The 18571-nt window shown below is 44.5% G+C and overlaps 1 protein-coding gene and 2 long non-coding RNA genes across 4 annotated transcripts in view; 2 read left to right on the top strand and 1 right to left on the bottom strand.

Annotated features, from left to right (window-relative positions):
• Positions 1-12050, top strand: part of LOC135099914 (uncharacterized) — a 110854-nt gene extending 98804 nt beyond the window's left edge. The window contains exon 4 of the long non-coding RNA XR_010268439.1: positions 10823-12050. This is a non-coding gene — a long non-coding RNA (uncharacterized LOC135099914). The remainder of the gene's footprint in view (positions 1-10822) is intronic.
• LOC135099913 (uncharacterized) overlaps positions 1-14442 on the bottom strand; it is a 160871-nt gene extending 146429 nt beyond the window's left edge. Inside the window, exons 1-2 of one of the 2 annotated variants that reach the window (XR_010268438.1) lie at positions 14338-14442; positions 13327-13487 (exon numbers count right to left, since the gene is read on the bottom strand). This is a non-coding gene — a long non-coding RNA (uncharacterized LOC135099913). Of the gene's footprint in view, positions 1-13326; positions 13488-14204 lie in introns of both variants that reach the window. The other variant, XR_010268437.1, reaches the window with a different exon arrangement.
• A 3255-nt stretch (positions 14443-17697) lies between these two features.
• Positions 17698-18366, top strand: LOC135100148 (histidine-rich glycoprotein-like). The gene has a single exon (XM_064003114.1). The coding sequence runs from the start codon at positions 17698-17700 to the stop codon at positions 18364-18366; it is 669 nt and encodes a 222-aa protein (XP_063859184.1).
• Positions 18367-18571: the final 205 nt, after the last annotated feature.

Genomic DNA, 18571 nt, shown 5'->3' with positions numbered 1-18571 from the left:
GCGCCACACTTGCGGTATTACGTTTCCTGAAGAGCCTTAATATTTTCATTTCTCCCCTTGGAATTTTTAGCAATAATGCCAGCCACTACCGAAGGAAGAAAGTGTGTGTGTGTGTGTGTGTGTGTATGTGTGTGTGTGTGTGTGTGTGTGTTGCGACTACAAAGGTGGTTGCTACAAGGAAAAGGGAATAAAGGGAAGATTTCACAATACAGACACAAAAAGTGAAATACCAGTGAAAAGTGAAAGTCAAACGCAACTTGTATGAGGAGTGAGGAGTGGATGGAGAAGGCGCGAGAGATGGGGGAAGGGCTGAACAAAACAATCAAGAAAATGCAAGAGGACAATGATAAGAGAATAATGTAGTTAGTATACGACGTGTAAATGAAAAAAAGAAAAAAAGAAAAGTATGCCAAAAGAATCAAGTATACAGCAAATAAGGAAAGGGGAGGCGGGAAGAAAATGATCAAGATAGAGATGGAAAGAAGTAAAATGAGAGAGAGAGAGAGAGAGAGAGAGAGAGAGAGAGAGAGAGAGAGAGAGAGAGAGAGAGAGAGAGAGAGAGAGAGAGAGAGAGAGAGAAAACAAGGACAGGTGAGGCACGGCAGGAGGACACCGGCGATACTGATGGCAAGGGTCAGGATTGCATAGAAATACCTACACGACCTCCTTTGTGTCCGCCCGTGGCTGAACCCGTGCCCAGAGCGAGAGGGTCGGCCGCCGCTGCCCCGTGTCCCGTGTCCGGCCGCTGCCAACAATACATGGGAAGGGCAGATACAATGAGGTGGGACGAAGGGGCCGGAGAGGGTCAGCTGTTGGGGATTGTATGGCTGTGTCCTTATAATCCGTCCTTCCTACGTATATACTTTTTTTTTTATCTATTAGTCAATCTCTCTATTTATCTTCTTATACTCTAAGTGATTTTTTGTACTTTTCTCTTTTCTTTCCTCTTTGATCTTTCCTGTTTTATGTTTATCTCTCTCCTTTTTTTTATCTCCCTTTTTTAGGTATTCGTGTATCTTTTCTTGGTTCTTTACTTTCTCTCAGTCTTTTTTTACGTTTTTTGGTTTCATTCCTCTATTGCTGTCCTTTACTGTGTCTATTTCTGCCCTCTCTTTCCATCTGTCTATCTCTTTCATTTATCTTCATTTAATCCTCTCCATGCTCTTCCATGATCATTGTTCCTTACTTATTCTATTCCTCTTCTCATTCGTCTTGTTCTCTTTTCCTGCTCTTATTTCTCCTTCCTTTCCTTCCTCACTTGTGTTTTATCTGACACCGTTTTCTCCATTAAGTTGTTCTCGACTTTTTTACTCCTGTTAATCTTCTCAAATCTTTTCTTTTAGCTTCTTTTCTTTTTCCTCCATCTTTTCGGTTCTCCTTCTTGCTTCTATCCTTCAAGCAGTTTCATCAGTTTTCTCCTGTCTTTTTCCATTCTTCCTTCTCTCCTTTACAAACTTTCTCTGATTCTCCACCTTTCTCTTCGCCATCTTTCTTTTTTTTTTCTGCATTTAGTTCTCCCTCCTTGACTGTGTTTTGTTCTTCTAGTTATATTTTCCTTCCTCCTCGTTGCTTTTTTTTTTTTTATCTTTAAATGTTTCCTCTTGAATTCCCTTATACCTCTAGTCACTGTCTCCCGTTTAGTATATTAAGCATTTATCTCAATTCTCTAATGCCCCTTTTTTTTTCCTTTCCTTCGTCTATAGCAGCATTTCCCTGGAGAACGTTTCCTACTGGTGGACAGAGCGAAGAAACCAGATTATACAAGATCCTTAAATGTTTTCCAAATGGACACTCTTCTCCTTCTTATTCTTCGTATTCTTCTTCTTCCTCCCCCTGTCCTTCCTCTTCCTCCTCTTGCTCCTCCTCCTCCTCCTCCTCTTCCTCTTGCTCCCGCGTCTTTGTAGTGGAGGGAAAGCGACACCAGGGACAAGGAAAGAGGCAAGCAGCGCAAAAAATAAACCCCGCTGACACGCACGCGGAAAATAATCAACGAAGCCTCGCCAAGTTCGCAATTCATTAAAGTGAAAATTCTTCAACCTCTCACTCCTTTCACCACCGTCCCTTGCCCCCCTCCCCCCCATCGCTCCCCTCCTCCGGCCCGTCTCTCTCTCTCTCTCTCTCTCTCTCTCTCTCTCTCTCTCTCTCTCTCTCTCTCTCTCTCTCTCTTAGCTCTTGCCTCATCGTCCTCCGCCGCCTTCTATTTCTATCCCTTCGTTCTTTTCCCTCCTCCTCCTCGTCCTCGTCCTCCTCCTCCTCCTCCTCCTCCTCCTCCTTCTCCTCCTCCTCCTCCTCCTCCTCCTCTTCCTCCTCTTCTTTTTCCTCCCTTTCTTTCTCTTCCTCCTACTATAGACTTTATTTTCCTTCACCATCTTTCCTCCTTCTATCCCTCCTCCTACACTACCAACACCACTACCACAACCAATTCCTCCTTCTCCTCCTCCTCCTCCTCCTCCTCCTCCTCCTCCTCCTCCTCCCCCTCCCCCTTCTCCTCCTTCCTCTTTCCTCCATATTAGCAATTAAACCCACAGTTGAAACACCCACAATTAGCTCTTTTTTCCGGCAGATTAGGAGTGTAAATGACACGACTCCGTTGCCGGGCGAAGACTAAATATTTTAGCGTCTTCATCAAGATTTTCCCAGCACGCTCTTAATCATATTAGACTGTTAATGAGGTTGAAGAGCCGACTTACACGCTGCCCCTTCTGATGAGCTCCAAGAGAGAGAGAGAGAGAGAGGATGGGTAGGAGGAGGAGGAGGAGGAGGAGGAGGAGGAGGAGGAGGGAGTAGTAGTGGTGGTGGTGGTGGTAGGAAATCTTCTCTTGTCTTTTTATATGTTTGTTTTTGTTTTTTTCTTCTTAACCTTCCCTCTTTTGATGTCCTTGCTTACAGTGGTTTTTTTCTTTTTTTTTTTTTTTTACGCTTGAGGTTTGACTTTGCTGCGTTATTGATTGGTTGGATGCGTGTTTTGGGAGGAGAGATGGGGGGAAGTGTATGGGGTGTGTGTGAGGGTGGGGGTGATGGGGGAAAGAGAGGGATGAGAGAGACAGAGACAGAGAGAGAGAGAGAGAGAGAGAGAGAGAGAGAGAGAGAGAGAGAGAGAGAGAGAGAGAGAGAGAGAGAGAGAGAGAGAGAGAGAGAGAGAGAGAGAGAGACAAGCAGGACAGGACATTCACACCACCAGACACCAATGGAGGAAGAAAGGAGAAGAGGATGGATGAAAGAAAGAAAGAAAGAATAAGTGAAAGAATTGTCGCCGCTATAGCTGACAGCGAACAGGACGGCGGGAAAGTTTAAAAGTTTGTCATGAAGTTATTGCCTGTGTACGTGTGTGTGTGTGTGTGTGTGTGTGTGTGTGTGTGTGTGTGTGTGTGTGTGTTTGTGTGTGTGTGTGTGTTTGTGTGTATGTGTGTGTGTGTGTGTGTGTGAAAGAACAGATCTACAGCAAACACCACAGCTATCCCGAGCAACAGGGACACAACAAAACACACTGATGACTTATCCCTCTAAACACATGAAGCAGAGAGACGATACAGGCAGCGGCAATAGTGGCGATAACACTGACGATGAGTGTTTCGCAATACATCATCCATTTCATGAGCGTGTTTAGCGGCATCTTATTAAAAAAGAAAAAAAAAAGTAAATAAATGAATCGAATAGTAAAAAAAGAAAAAGAAAAGTTATTGAGGAAGGGCAACACCAATATGTACACAGGGGAAAAATATTACGAGGACCGCGTTATCTCCCTGAGTGAATATTTTCCTAATAGAGCGAGGGGTTTGCAGAGCAGAGGCGAAGGGAATATCCTGAATGAGAAAAGCCATGCGGGCAAAGCTTTTTCATCCCTTCCAGACGCGACACACACGGGGCGCTGCGAGGTCTGGTCGGGCGATATAAATATTCCAGACTTGTGCGCCAGTCATTTCTCAAGAGTCTGCTTTCGTTTGGTCACGTAGTGCACCGGTGTCGCCATTTTTCATAAGTTAGTGGCCGCCGTCGCCTCTCCGCCGGGAGAACGTAAGGAGCAGCGTCTGGAGCACCGCGTCTCAACCCCCTGGAGCCCTGGAATATCCTTTTGGTCTTATGCAAGGTAACTTCGTCATTTCAGCCATCCAAAAGAAAACATGATAAGGAACTAATATGACCCCATTTATTGACGGGAGGTTCCGTGCCCTCCTCCCTCCCGGCCAGGCATGTAACGGAGGTCATTCCTTCACGTCTGCTGAACATCATTTTCCAGTGAAGACAGTTAGTGACTTTGAAGACTAAATTTTAGAAGAATTGCGGGACTTACAGTGGAAGGTCATTCAGTATGGTTGAGCTCTATGAAGCTACACGGATGTATAACGAGTAACAAGATAGCATGAACTATTGTTTATTAAGCTTGCATCAGCCTCTATGATTTCACTGCAGGACGAAAGCCTTCCCCGAACTCCTCCATTCATCTCTGTAAGCTCCCCGTTTATTCAAGACCACCACCACAAAACTTCTTATCTCATTTCTCTATCTAGTTCTTAAATATATTTCCATGCAGATCTAAGCATCCTTTCATAAAGACACACGTATCACTAAAGTATAATGTGTACGGACTATTATTCATTGTTCTAAACTAGTGTTAAAACTTTATCTATACGCATCTAGGAAAGTTGCAGTTTCGAGGAAGAGCTACAGTTACTACCAATATAAGACAAGAGAGTGAATCGACTGGTGCCCCACAACAACAGGATCATATGGCAACAAAATGATGAACACAAAACAAATAATGGCTTCGTCTCAGAAAAATAAATAAATAAATAAAATAAATAAATAAATAAATAAATGAATAAATAGATAAATAAATATTAATAGGTAATTCACATCACCTCGTTTTCCTTTCCAGACACCTTATCTTTCAGCCGCGTACATGAGCAGCCATACATGTGTTGCCCGACACCGCAAACTAACGAGAAAAAGCAATAGATTGAAACAAGTTAAAGTGTTCAGCTCCTCGCACACTTTCACAACTGCACATGATTTATCGCAATTTCAACTGCTGTTTATTTTCCTCTATGATTCCCATAAGAGTCTCATCAATGACCGATGCCACATGATAACCTTGCTAGGACGGTGCATTAAGGAACGGTTGCTTTATGATAACGCTGAGCTCGAAGCCAAAAGGGTTCGAGTTTGATTCCTACCTACGGCAATTTCCCATTGGGAAAGAGACATGCGACCTTATTTCGGCTCCATAACTCGGCCTGACGCGGAACAATCATGGAGCAAGAAAGAGCTTAAGAAAATAAGGGACTCCGCAAGAGGCAATGAGGTCTACACGCGGTAATTTTTCATGTATAAACTATACCTACCTATATCCCTATCCAGAAGTTCGTCTAATCTTTTAAAGTTTCCTATTGATTAACACGAACAACATGTTCGTTGAATATAGTCTATTCATCTACCTTTCTATTACAGAACCGTTTTGTTTTGTTTTTGTTTTTCTAATCTAACTTTATAAAGTTTGAACCCGTTATTTTTTTGTCCTAGTAAAGGAAACGCAAGAAGTTAGGACAGTGCCATGACGTGTAAAATTACAGAACTGTCATAAATCCAGAGTTGGAATTCAGCTACTGGTGCCATGTGACACGGAAACTGTGATTCCTTAAGTTAATCCATTAGTCAACTCCAGCCAGACCACCGTGACCCTTTTTCCGTCCCGGGGGAGGAAAAGTTATCACAGCGTCACCCAGATGCTGAGGAGGGATGAAGCAATAAAATCCTCATCACACACTACAGAATATTGAGGAGAGTTTCTTTGTGACTCACTCAACAGAGTGAACAAATATTGTGTTAAGTTAAAAGCGTCAAGGTCTTTTTGCTTTCCCACCGCCATCGAATAACTGCAGGTGACACGCGAGTCTGTGGTGGAAAGTGAGTCTGGAACTTCCATTTTTTTTCTACAGAGCCTCTTACATAGTACATACATATTATACTTAGTACATACATATTACATTGTACATACATATTATAATCTCTGATACATGCACTAAATCTACATAACAATATTCAGCCGCAGTCACCACTCAAAACGCGGTGCTGTAAACGAAGTAACCTTGATAATAATGTAGTCTGTCCTGCGAGTCACAAAAATTTCACAACCAAGGCCACGGTGGTCACTTCTGTTGGGGAAACACGCCCTCTGTCCCGCCCCGCCCTCAGCCCATCCCAGCCCCCGCCTCCCGGACAAACAGGGCGGTACACTCCTGACAAGTCTATGAATAAATGAATAAACATGAATTCAATTTACCACATAAATCACTTCTCAACCTCATTTCTGCTTCACTCCCTCAAGCATATTGAATCTGCCGGTCCGTATGCATTTAAGCAAGTCTTGATTTAATCTACTGGTTCACCTGACGATACCTGTCTCGAAAATGTTCCCAATAAAACAACAGTCGAGACCCCGAGCAGTGATTGGCTGAGCGACAATTCACATGTTGAGGAGATGATTAATCCTGTCAGCAGCGCTTCATTCTCTTCCTCCCCAAACAGTTTATTTCATTCACTCCCAACCACGAGAGAATCTGCGCAATGCTTCTTTCTCTCCACCCCCAGGATACATCTGAATGGCTTTACAACAGTATACTCGTAAGTTAGGGCTATGTTGCCAAACTTCTTTAATACCTGCAGTAGAGTCTGATATCTATGAGACATGTTATACCTGAACAAAATAGTCCTTAAGATCATCTACATTTTTACAAATACACATTTTGTTCCATAAACACATCAGTACTTCTTGGACATAAGGCTTTTAAGACGTATTTTAAGAACCATAACCTACATTTTACTTTAGATTGGATAGTGTCTCATATCACAAACAGCCTAGTAAGGACCAACACGTTAGCTGTTGTTTGTTCTCACATTCAGTTTCTGTGTGCATCGCTGTGCCGCGCATGTCTCACGGCGGCACTAACAACACCTTGACAACACCCTAACAACACCACTTGAAGGGCTCATCTGTAGTGACGTCTTTACAGTCTGTTCATCTCCTACAGGCATCAGACGCCCATTTCACCATGGATCTTGTTACTCTCATAACCTCTGGCACATCCATACCTCTAAGGTACCATCACCATCATCACTACCCATCACTACACCTTTCCTATGACTAGTCTAATTAATATCATCATCATCATCGCCACTACACCCTATCTCCTACACACTTCTCTCCGATAACTCTTCTTATTACTATCATCATCACTATCATCATTGCTCTTGTCTACTGTACTTCTCCCCGACTGCCATCCCTGTCATCACCACTACTACCACCATCACTATTACTATTGTCTCTTACGCTACTCCCCAACAACTATCCCTAACATCACTATCATCACCATCACCACTACTCTTGAACCCCTCATGAAGTCTTCTCCCCAGTAATCATCCGTATTACCATCTTCACCATTACCACCATCACCAGAACCCTATACTTCTCCCCAACAATTATTCCCATACCCCCATCACCATTACCACCATCACCAAAACCGTACACTTCACCTCAACAACAATTCCTACCACCATCACAACCCTACACTTCACTTCACCAACTATTCCCATCACCACCACCCCCATCATCCCCATCACCACAACCCAGCACTTCTCCCCATCACTAACTCCCACTCATACGTCAGCCACCACCGTCAGCCAGCCAACCTGTCAGCCTCGCCGTCAATTATCGGGGCAAAAAGGTGTCCTCGCACGAGTATCTTAAGAGAGAGTAGCATAAAGGGAGAGACGGCGGGGAGGGCCTTATCTCAGTCGGCACGGCAGCGTCTCTCTCCCTCCACGGCTGTCACCTGTCAGCCTCTACTCCTCGGCGCTGCAGCGGGGAAATGACACAGATATTATCGAGTCGGAGGAGGAACTTAGGGTGTGTATGAATATAACATGGCTGCTGTGAGGGAGGTGATGTCGGCCTTACCAGATGCTTCCCTCCATCCAGCCCTATTTCTCTCCCTCTCACTGTACTACTTACTCTCCCTTTCCTCTTCCTCCTCCTCTTTCTCGTCTTACAGCTCTCAGCATCACCTCAGCCCTTAAATGACTGAGTGACTGCGTGATACGATGAATAACTGATTGAACTGATTGGGTGAAGGGAAAGTTAATATACAAGCATGACTGGCGAGGGAATACTGTATGTTACATGTATATGGCGTAATGACGTGACTGACTGAAAGACTGAATGACCTTTTATGTAGGTGAAGGATGCCACGTTTTGTTACTTGCTTTTGAATGTGCACTTTCACGAGAATCTTGGGAAGTGGATGATACTGATGTGGAGTTTGAGTGTGCATCATTAAACAATATAATCCTCTTTACGACGCGCCCAATAATTTTACTCGCTCATGTTTTCGTAACTAAGATTCGTCAGTACTAAACCAGTAGAGTAACAATATCATTAAACGCTACTGATAGATACATACATACATACATACATACATCGTCTGGTTTATTCTTTCACTGTTCATCTTAATTAATTTGCGTCTCCCATGTTTTTTTCATTACTCTTCTAAGTGTGGAGTTCAACAGATATTCTCGTTATAGTCTCTCCTGGCATCTGTTCTTGTGTATGTATTCCTATGTATTTCTGTGTATGTATTCTTCCTCCTCTTCCTCTTCCTCTACCAGGTCTCCTCTACTACCAGTTTCCCCTCACAACAGACGCTTCTTCCTTACGTACTTCCCCTTCTACAGCCTTCCCCTGCCAACCATCTAACCACCTCAAGCTCCCATAGCAGCCCCCTAACAAATCCGGTGTTGCCAATAAAGGTGTCGGCCATTACTCTGCACCAGTCTTGCAGTCCCAGGCCCTCAGGTTGCACTACGAGGCTGCCTCCTGAAATACCCACAAAAGCTGCAAGTCGTCTATTTTGGTAGCGTATCGTTAAACCCTCTTGTGCCATAATAAGGTATCTGAGAGACTTAACAAGAGCTTGAGTGTAGTTATGTGAGTACTTCTTTCTTTTATTCACCAGGTCACTCGTCTCATGTCAATATTCAGCGTTCTCTCTCGTTAACAGAAGTATGATGTGTTGTGCAATCATAGCATTCACGGGAAAATTGTCTGCTTCTTTGTACCTTGTTATAAAGCACGTGTTGTGGAAGGTGGTGGTGGTCTCTGGCATTCATGATAACAAAAACTTCAAACAGTGCAGGGATCGGGAAACACTCAAACTGCTTCTTATATACGTACGAAGTGGGGATAATTGGTGTATTTTATTGGGCAAAGCGTGCGAGGTATTTCATCAGGTAGAGTCAAGGCAATCTGAGGTGCTAATGGGGAGTGTGCCGCGTAACGAAGGTGGTGCCGTAGCCGCCTTCGCCCCGTCGCCGCCCATAATAACAGTTGGCGTGGGGCACTAACACCTGCTAATGAGCAATTACTCCCTAAGTGATGTTATGGCGGGTGCAAACCGTCGACGTCGCCTCTTGCATCACTCAGCGCCACGACAATGACAGCGGCGGCGGCGGCACAACAACAACACCTTCACTGCACAATGGTGGTATTGTCTGTCTCACAAGGACCGCCAACAGCTGCCTCGCTCCTCCTCTACTCGTCAGCCAAGGAGACATGGGTACGCCGTTACCACCTCCACCTTACCGCCTCCGTTTTCAATCCCTTCTCCACCAAAACAGGTGCAAAATACCAGTATACGTCGTCTCCCTTACACATCAGATGTGAGTCACCAACCTTAGTCCGCGAATATTAGCAAAACACAGTCTTCATAATTAAACCGCGCTAGCACTGAATCACGCCATTCAAACTGATTTTGATAGTAAACAAACTGTACAGAAGACGGTTTGTTATCATTTATCGTTGGCATTTCCAGCCCGTCTCTTGACTTAGCCAGGCTCGCTCACGTCATTACCTAAGTGAATCGCCCAATGGCAACAAATAGTCCGATGTAACTTCCGCCTCAAGAATTTCTTTCAGTTATATCAGTCAGGTAAAAGATGAACACCTGTGGCGTTATTCAATGCGTTCCTAACTTGCCCTTCATAAAACTGATTCAGTAATCCATAGAATGTCAATGATAAGCCAAAGAATTATCTGATCAAGTACCTAATCAGTAAAAGGAGAGATTAAGGTACACTGAGGTATGCACTGTTGCAGGAAATTTACCATCGGCAGAAGACAAACACCTTCCCTACATGTTACACTCTGCATTTATTAGCTTAGCAAGTCTGAGATGGCAGAATGAAAGGTGAACTAATTTGGTGTCACCTGCCTAAATTCGTTTCCCGTCCAGTACCATTCACTATCCTGACTCCAGCCACAACCACACTTGTTACAGTGGCGCACACATAACAACCACTGGAGACTACAAGAAATTAACACAATTATCTGATGCAACAACATTCCTCCCTTGATAAAATAATGGAAAGAAAGTCCTTCATGTCACCAAAGTGCGCGCGCGCGCGCACGCGCGCACGCACATACACGAATTAGTACTAATTTAGTACTTACTAACATTTTTTCATAGAATAATGTACAACTTTTTAGTTGTACATTATTACATCATATTTGCACTAATTACTTGAATAATTACATAGTCAAACAGAAAAGGAACCTCTTATTGCCCTTTTTATCTGTGTGTCCAAGCAGACAGTTAATTTTACAGTGATCCAAATGTTCAGAAACGGCGACTATATCAATAAAAAGAACTAACTAAACACAACCATCACACTCAATAACATTCCTTCAAATAATAACAAAAATTAACGAATCACAATCCAGTTACACTACGCACTCCGATCCACCGCTTAACCTTCCCCCCTCCCTTTGCAGCAAGTACACGCAAACTGCAGTACGGGACTTGTGTATGTCAACCCAGCATGCAAGTCCTTCCGCGCCACGAGACAGCACGACGCCTCTGTACCCGAGCTCTGGCAACGCTGCGGAGGGATAATGAGGTGGGTCGGTGGCGCTGGGGCAGGAGGGTGATTGGCAGGCTTACTCGGCCGCTTCTGACAAAGTACAATGAGGAAGGGAGGAGGAATGACGGGGGGAAAAGGACGGAACGGAGGCTACAGACAGACAGGCGGAGCGAAGGAGTATGAGCAGGAAAGAGAGGAAGGAAGAGATCGAATGACTGATAGGGAGATGATAATGTGAGCAGGAAGAAGAGTGGAAAATACATGATAAAGGAGGGAATGAGAAGGAGAGTGGGAGAGAGTAGAATGAGGGAGATGAATTAGGGAGCAAGTGGAAAAGAAAAGGAAGCCAAAATTACGAAGTGAGGAAAAAAGCAAAGCACGAGTGGTAAAGAGAGAAAGAAATGAAAGAGGAATGAAAAAAAAAAAGAGATGAAGTACTAGAAGAGGGAAGATGACAAAGGGAGTGTTAGAATGAAATAGGACGAGGACGAAAAAGGGAGGATGAAAAAGACAAAGGATTCAGAGGGAGGAGAATTAGGAAGGAGTGTTTGAGAGGAAGAGATGAAGAAAATAGGAAAAGAAGTATAAGAAGACAAAGGAGAATGTCAAGAAAAGAAAGAGGGAAAAGGATTGCGACGAAGAGCTAAAAATACAAACTTCGATGAAAGGAAATGAACGAAGAGGAAAAGGATGAGAACAAGGAAAGAGATGACAAAATAAAACAAAACAAGCAGAAAAAGGAAGGTAAGAAAGAGAGGACAAAGAACTTTAAAGAGGAGACAGAAAAAGAAGAGATGGAGGAAGAGAAGGAGGAGGAGGAGGAGGAGGAGAAACGAGTGAGGAAAAGTTACCATGTGAAAAGGAGGAAGACACGAGGGAAAGACTTCAGACAGCCATAAGACATGAGGACAGTGTGTGTGTGTGTGTGTGTGTGTGTGTGTGTGTGTGTGTGTGTGTGTGTGTGTGTGTGTGACAAATGGCAAATAGAGAAAAGAAAGATGAGTGAAGATATCATTCTCTCCTCCTATTCTTCTCCTACTCATCCATTTCCTCCTCCTCTTTCTCCTTCTACTCCTCCGCTTCCTCCTCCTCCTCCTCCTCCTCCTTCTCCTCCACTTACCCATCAAGGCCGCTACCTCGTTATTGGCCTGTTGCTCTCCTTCGTCCTCCCACCAACCAATAATTCGCGCGACCACTTGTTCTAATCAAAGTTTGGCATCTCTAAACCGAGGTCGCAGGGGTAAGGAGCTTATATTGTAATATTCTGTAATCAATGTAGTCATTATATGCGTCTTAGAGGGCTTTGCGAGAGGCTTCTATGAATTTCAAGGGTTAGCATCTGCATAGTTCCAACCCACACCGGCAGTAAGGGTCAAAGGTGCATCGGCGTGGCGTGGCTGCGTTGACTCACCCGCGACGGGAGGGGCGTCAGCATTCCCTGAAGGGCATTGAGGAACTCTGCTCCGCCCCTCCGCCGGGGTCACTACCTACACACTACTACGCTGCAACAGCCAACCACAGCAACCCCCCCCCCCACACACCTTTCCCGGCAACAGGGTCATGTCATCGCATCATCAAGACGGAAAATATTCATTATAAAAGTATGAGCATGACACCATTATTCCCCTTTTTTGGGGTAACGAACTTAAAATAGCGCAACCGATCCAGTCCCAACAATAATCGTCACCCTTACTCACAAAAAAACACGGTTACCGTGCAGCCTTGTCGCCCGGTGCACATTAATAGACTCCAGCGTCATGGGACTCGACGCTCAGCCACACCTGACACTGCTATCATGTCGGCCCGCTGCAAGGGCGCGTGGCCACTGTGGGCAACACACTTTCACCCATTCACCGACCATTAGCGCGATGAAAAGATGACCATCCCCTTGCATTCATGACCCCTCCCCTCGCGGAACGTCCATTCAAACGCCCTCGCAGACCATTCACTGAGACGACAGCAACACTGGTCAGAGGAACAGGAAAAGTAAAATAAAAAAAAAGAAGGGTTGAAAGGGTCAGTGGAATGGTGGCGGAACGCTCCCCACCCCTTTCCTACGTCTACCCCGACTGACCGCTCACCCACCCGCCCGCAATTACCTTCTGGTAATTGCGAATTCTCGTAATTCTTATCCGCAGTTACTATTCTCGTATTCTTTATCACGTTATTCGGCTTCGTATGTAGTCTGAATGCTACTGCACTGCCCGATCCCCACTGAACACACCGGCAGATAGAATGATTTTGTCCCATGCGACAGAAACAAGTATTATACACAGGAAACTTCACTCAGTGTAAAGCCACACACTCAACAGATATATCACAGTATGAATAAGCTAAATAACATGCGACATTGAATCATGTGATGTCTGTGTTGCAAAGACAACACACTGATAAAGAGAAGGCAATGGCACTCACCAAGGCCGAGTCGGCAGGCACACATGTGACGGGCACCGCTCCTCACCGCCTCCGTCAGATGAGCTGCACGTCACTTACATCATCCTTCCCATGGTCCTCATTCCTTGACTTCACTAATCACGAGAGACACCTGAGTAGAGTCTGCTGGACATTGCTCGTATCTGTTGGTAAAGTAATGAATAATTGATTAGCAGAAAATTACTGGTTATAGATTTAGTTCCTTGCATTTATATGTTACACGGACGTTTTTTTTCCAAATTTTCCGAAATTTTAGCCTGCCTTTTGTTAACCAGAAATTTTTAAAAACTTCTTTTGTTATGCAGTGAATCCAGTCGAACTTGGTACTCAGGGTGTTAGCTGTTCCTGTCCCGCATTGCTGTCACGTTCACAGTCGACAGGCACATGACGATCTCTCTCTCTCGCTCATACTGTCATCTTTTGCCTTAATTATTCTAAAGTTATAAGTTGTCATATACGACTACATTTTTTTTTTCTTTTTATATGGCTTTCGATTTGATTATGGAACAACGACGCTGTAAATCTTGCAGTACACTAGGCAACGCATATAGGCCGTGCTGCGCTGCCACCCGTGTCCTTGACATGTACATCTCCCAGGCCGCGCATTACTGACCCAGGTCAGGTCACTCGAGGGTTGAGATGGCAACAACGCGGACAGGTACAGCCAACGCCCTGAGTGTCCGATAACCTATTCCATATTCACGATTGTTCGACATGTTCACTACTGCCAGCTTAATAATATATACCTAATTTTAAATCTAGTCACATATTCACAGGCTGCCCAGCGTCACATTCTCACTTGTCTGTCTAGTTTCATGTCATAATTGTTAATCTATGAACTAACATAATAACATGCTCACGCTTGCTAATTGGTGTTTCTGCTTTAGGTCTGGCCAGCTTCCACAACACAACACGCTCAATGAAGTGTCCAGGCACCACAACACGCTGCCTGTCTGCCAGGCACGTGACGCTCAAATAATCCTGAATCTTTACCAAACATATCAATCCACTGGAAAAATCCCGCACTTCACGAAAAGAGAGGAACCGTCACAGAACGACACACCGCCGCCACACTCACGCATGCTCCACCACTCTCACAGGTGTACCAACCGTGACGGCACTGATACACGGGTGGCAGGCCTGTCTTAAGTGTCGTTTGGTAGTTATAAAAGATCTAACGGGCCAGTTATCATTATGAATAGTCTGTACACTTATTATTATAATTATTTACGTTTTCTACATACTCCTACTTTCTTTGAAAAGAAATGGGGATCAAAAGCGACTCACCATAATAAATAATAGTGTGTGTGTGTGTGTGTGTGTGTGTGTTAGTGTGCGTGCGTGTGCGTGTGTGTATGTGTGTATGTGTGTGTGTGTGTGTGTGTGTAAGTACATACGAGAACACAAATTTGCTCTTAATCACTCTGCATCATGAGTTCCTTGAATGAGTGTTTCATCGCCACCCAGCAGGTGAGATGGCTGCCGCGAGGACTCTGGACTGAGGGAAATGCGCATTGACAGGCCGTGAGTGTAGGAGCGATGCAGGCGGCGGTGAGGGCGGCGAGGGCGGGCCGGAGGGGCGGACGTGATCAAGAAAGAGGAGACATTCGCCCCAGGCCGAGTGGAGGGGACGTAACGACCTGGACCGGACCCTCAGGTGACTCGTCCCCACCACTGCACCTGCACGTTTAATGAGCTGTAGCTCAGGTGTTCGCTGCCACTGTTACCTAATTAGTATGGTCTTGTGATTCTATTGTAATTAGGCTACACATGTATCGAGATCAGTTACATTTCCTACAGCGCGACCCAGCCTCTCCAACACAAAAGGTATGGCCAGGCACGTAAGACACCTGGTGTAGCATCCTGCCTCCTTACTGGTGGCATAATAAAGTGACGCCACCACAACTCACACCTTTTCAAATTATACCACAGCTCAAGTGCCGCGCAGTCTCAAGTGCCGGATTCTTAAAACTGTCATAAAAAATGCTCGAGTTTTTATGATTGTCTTCCTGGTTTCTGTCTTTTCTTTCTTTTTTCGGAGACTTTTTTTTTTCGAAGAGCTTGCATGATGGACTGCAAGGACACAACAAAACCCAAACGACACTCCATTACATACACACCCAAGTTCACTTCACAAGGCCAATATCCTGCATATACTAAACGAAATGAGCAGACCAGGTAAAACAATGTTATCAGAATGCACAGAAATTAGTAAAGCATGCCAGGAAAACAAAGGCAAGTATTTTTAAGTCTCCCCTCGATTTTCTTCACTCATAGAAAATGAAGGATTCCACGAGAGTCTCATTAAGTAATATACAAATTGGATTACACGGGCCAACATTCCTACTTTACAGATGAGGCCCAGATGCAATCTCTACTAATAGGATTATGTTTCGGCAGGGTTCAGCTCCCTGTACATATTTTAACGGGGAACCACAAGAATAAAGACAGCATGGGACAACCTTCGTATGGTTGCTTTCAGCATCTCAGCCTTGGCCCATGTTTTGAAATGCTCAGGTTTTCGAAATGATTATTTTCAAAGGCCATATGCATTAATAGTCGGGTTTTCATGAGTCCTTTTCCATTAATTACGCAAAATCTTTTTCGAATTATCACTAAAAATCATGGAAATACCTTGAAAATCCCGACAGTTCCTACAAGAGCTGTTAAAAGTATTTCAAACAAGACGTATGAGAGAGAATGTCGCCTCTTGTTGCAGTCCCGAGCCCTCTGAGATACACCTTACTTGGTCAAGGATTCTCACTAGTTTCTATTCACCAAATTTGTCACAAAGCTTTACGAAATCTCCTTTGCACCAAGATCTCAGCTTTATGTACAAATTCCTCTGCTGAATAAATCGTTCGACACTCACAAGTAGGACTTACTACTATATTAATTTCCTTATAGTTCTTCATGGACTTATAATGTAATATTTCCTAGTAAAGGTGATCTTAAAAAAAATTAACGTAGCACCCGGAATGGAGTGTACTTGTCTTGCGTCTGATGTTACTACGACGTGTTTATTCAGTGAATGTGACTTCTGGTGTGTCGCACTTGAAGATTCTTGGTCAGAAAGGAAGTTTGGCATTCCACTGGTGTAACTTATTCCTGATTGCCTCGAATATAACCAAGCAATGGTACCACTTGCAGAACTTTGGCGCGTCCACAACTTTAGGTACATCATGCATTCTAACCACCCTCCAGCACTTGTTCATCTCTGATACTGTATTTCTTTAAACATTTGTGAATGACTAGACATTACGATGATTATTATTTGAATGTTTTCTGTTAATATTAATCTTTGTTAAAAAAAAGACTGTATTGTTCTGTTCCACCTTGTTCTCCCACACGATGCTTATTAATAGTTCAAACTAGTTCAGTAGATACTTTCATTTTAAACCAACGGATCTATTGTCTGTCCTTTCCACGTATTTCTATGTGTAGTGACAGCCATTTTTATACATCACTTTTTTTTACAGGGAACAGGAGGCCCCATGCAGTATTCCAGAAGCGTAATCTTACCATTCAGAAAATAACTACGAAAAAAGATCGAAGAATCACAGGATATGAAAAAAAAAAAAAAAGAGGAAAGATAGAGAACAAAAATACAAAATAAAAGCTGTAGCAGATCAAATTACGTAAGAAGTACGAAGAACATCCATCATCTCAACTGCACAGAATGAAGGAAACGAAGACTCCTCCTTCTCCAGATGCAGCGGCGCGGGTGAAGTGAGCGCGGCGTGAGGAGCTGACGCAGGGAGTAGGGAGGGGTGGAAGACAGCCAACGCAGCTAAAACAGTGATGTATAACTGATAGCGTTGGGACTCTGGTAATGTATGGGGGACTGGCCGAGGTGATGAATGGCTCCGAAGGGCCTTGAGATAGGAGGAACAGATACCAACTTTGAGAAAGAGAGTATGGGAGATGAAACAGGGAGGAAAGGAGACGAGAACTAAAGGATATTGTTGGATGATAGGAAACAGGGAGGGAAGAATAGGACTAAAAGGGTATTATGAGAGATGAGGATAACTTATAATCCTTGGCAATGTTTATTTATTTATTTCGTTATATTAAACGTAGGAAAGCACTTTTAGAGCTATGGTATGTTATGCATGTTAAAGGACTGTTGCATCGGTCACACACACACACACACACACACACACACACACACACACACACACACACACACACACACACACACACACACACACACACACACACACACACACACACACACATCAACTAACTAATCACTCATTACATCTCTACTGGACAGCAACGCATATTTCAAACAGGTACAATTAAACACACACAGCCATGCATTCTGCATAAACAAACCCTACACTGACCAGCATGAACATAGCGCACCACAGACACCACGCTGCCACAAAGCACTACACAACACACCACACACCAGCACAGCACTACACAACACACCACACACCAGCACAGCACTACACAACACACCACACACCAGCACAGCATTACACAACACACCACACGCCAGCACAGCACTACACAGCACACCACACACCAGCACAGCACTACACAGCACACCACACACCAGCACAGCACTACACAACACACCACACACCAGCACAGCACTACACAACACACCACACGCCAGCACAGCACTACACAACACACCACACGCCAGCACAGCACTACACAACACACCACACACCAGCACAGCACTACACAACACACCACACACCAGCACAGCACTACACAACACACCACACACCAGCACAGCACTACACAACACACCACACGCCGGCACAGCACTACACAACACACCACACACCGGCACAGCACTACACAACACACCACACACCAGCACAGCACTACACAACACACCACACGCCAGCACAGCACTACACAACACACCACACACCAGCACAGCATTACACAACACACCACACACCAGCACAGCACTACACAACACACCACACGCCAGCACAGCACTACACAACACACCACACACCAGCACAGCACTACACAACACACCACACGCCAGCATAGCACTACACAACACACCACACGCCAGCACAGCATTACACAACACACCACACACCAGCACAGCATTACACAACACACCACACACCAGCACAGCACTACACAACACACCACACGCCAGCACAGCACTACACAACACACCACACACCAGCACAGCACTACACAACACACCACACGCCAGCATAGCACTACACAACACACCACACGCCAG

The sequence above is a fragment of the Scylla paramamosain genome, chromosome 4 (genome assembly GCF_035594125.1).
Source record: "Scylla paramamosain isolate STU-SP2022 chromosome 4, ASM3559412v1, whole genome shotgun sequence".
Lineage (NCBI taxonomy): Eukaryota > Metazoa > Arthropoda > Malacostraca > Decapoda > Portunidae > Scylla > Scylla paramamosain.
The sequence above is the reverse complement of the archived record's forward strand: the minus strand, read 5'-3'. Positions and strand labels throughout refer to the sequence as shown.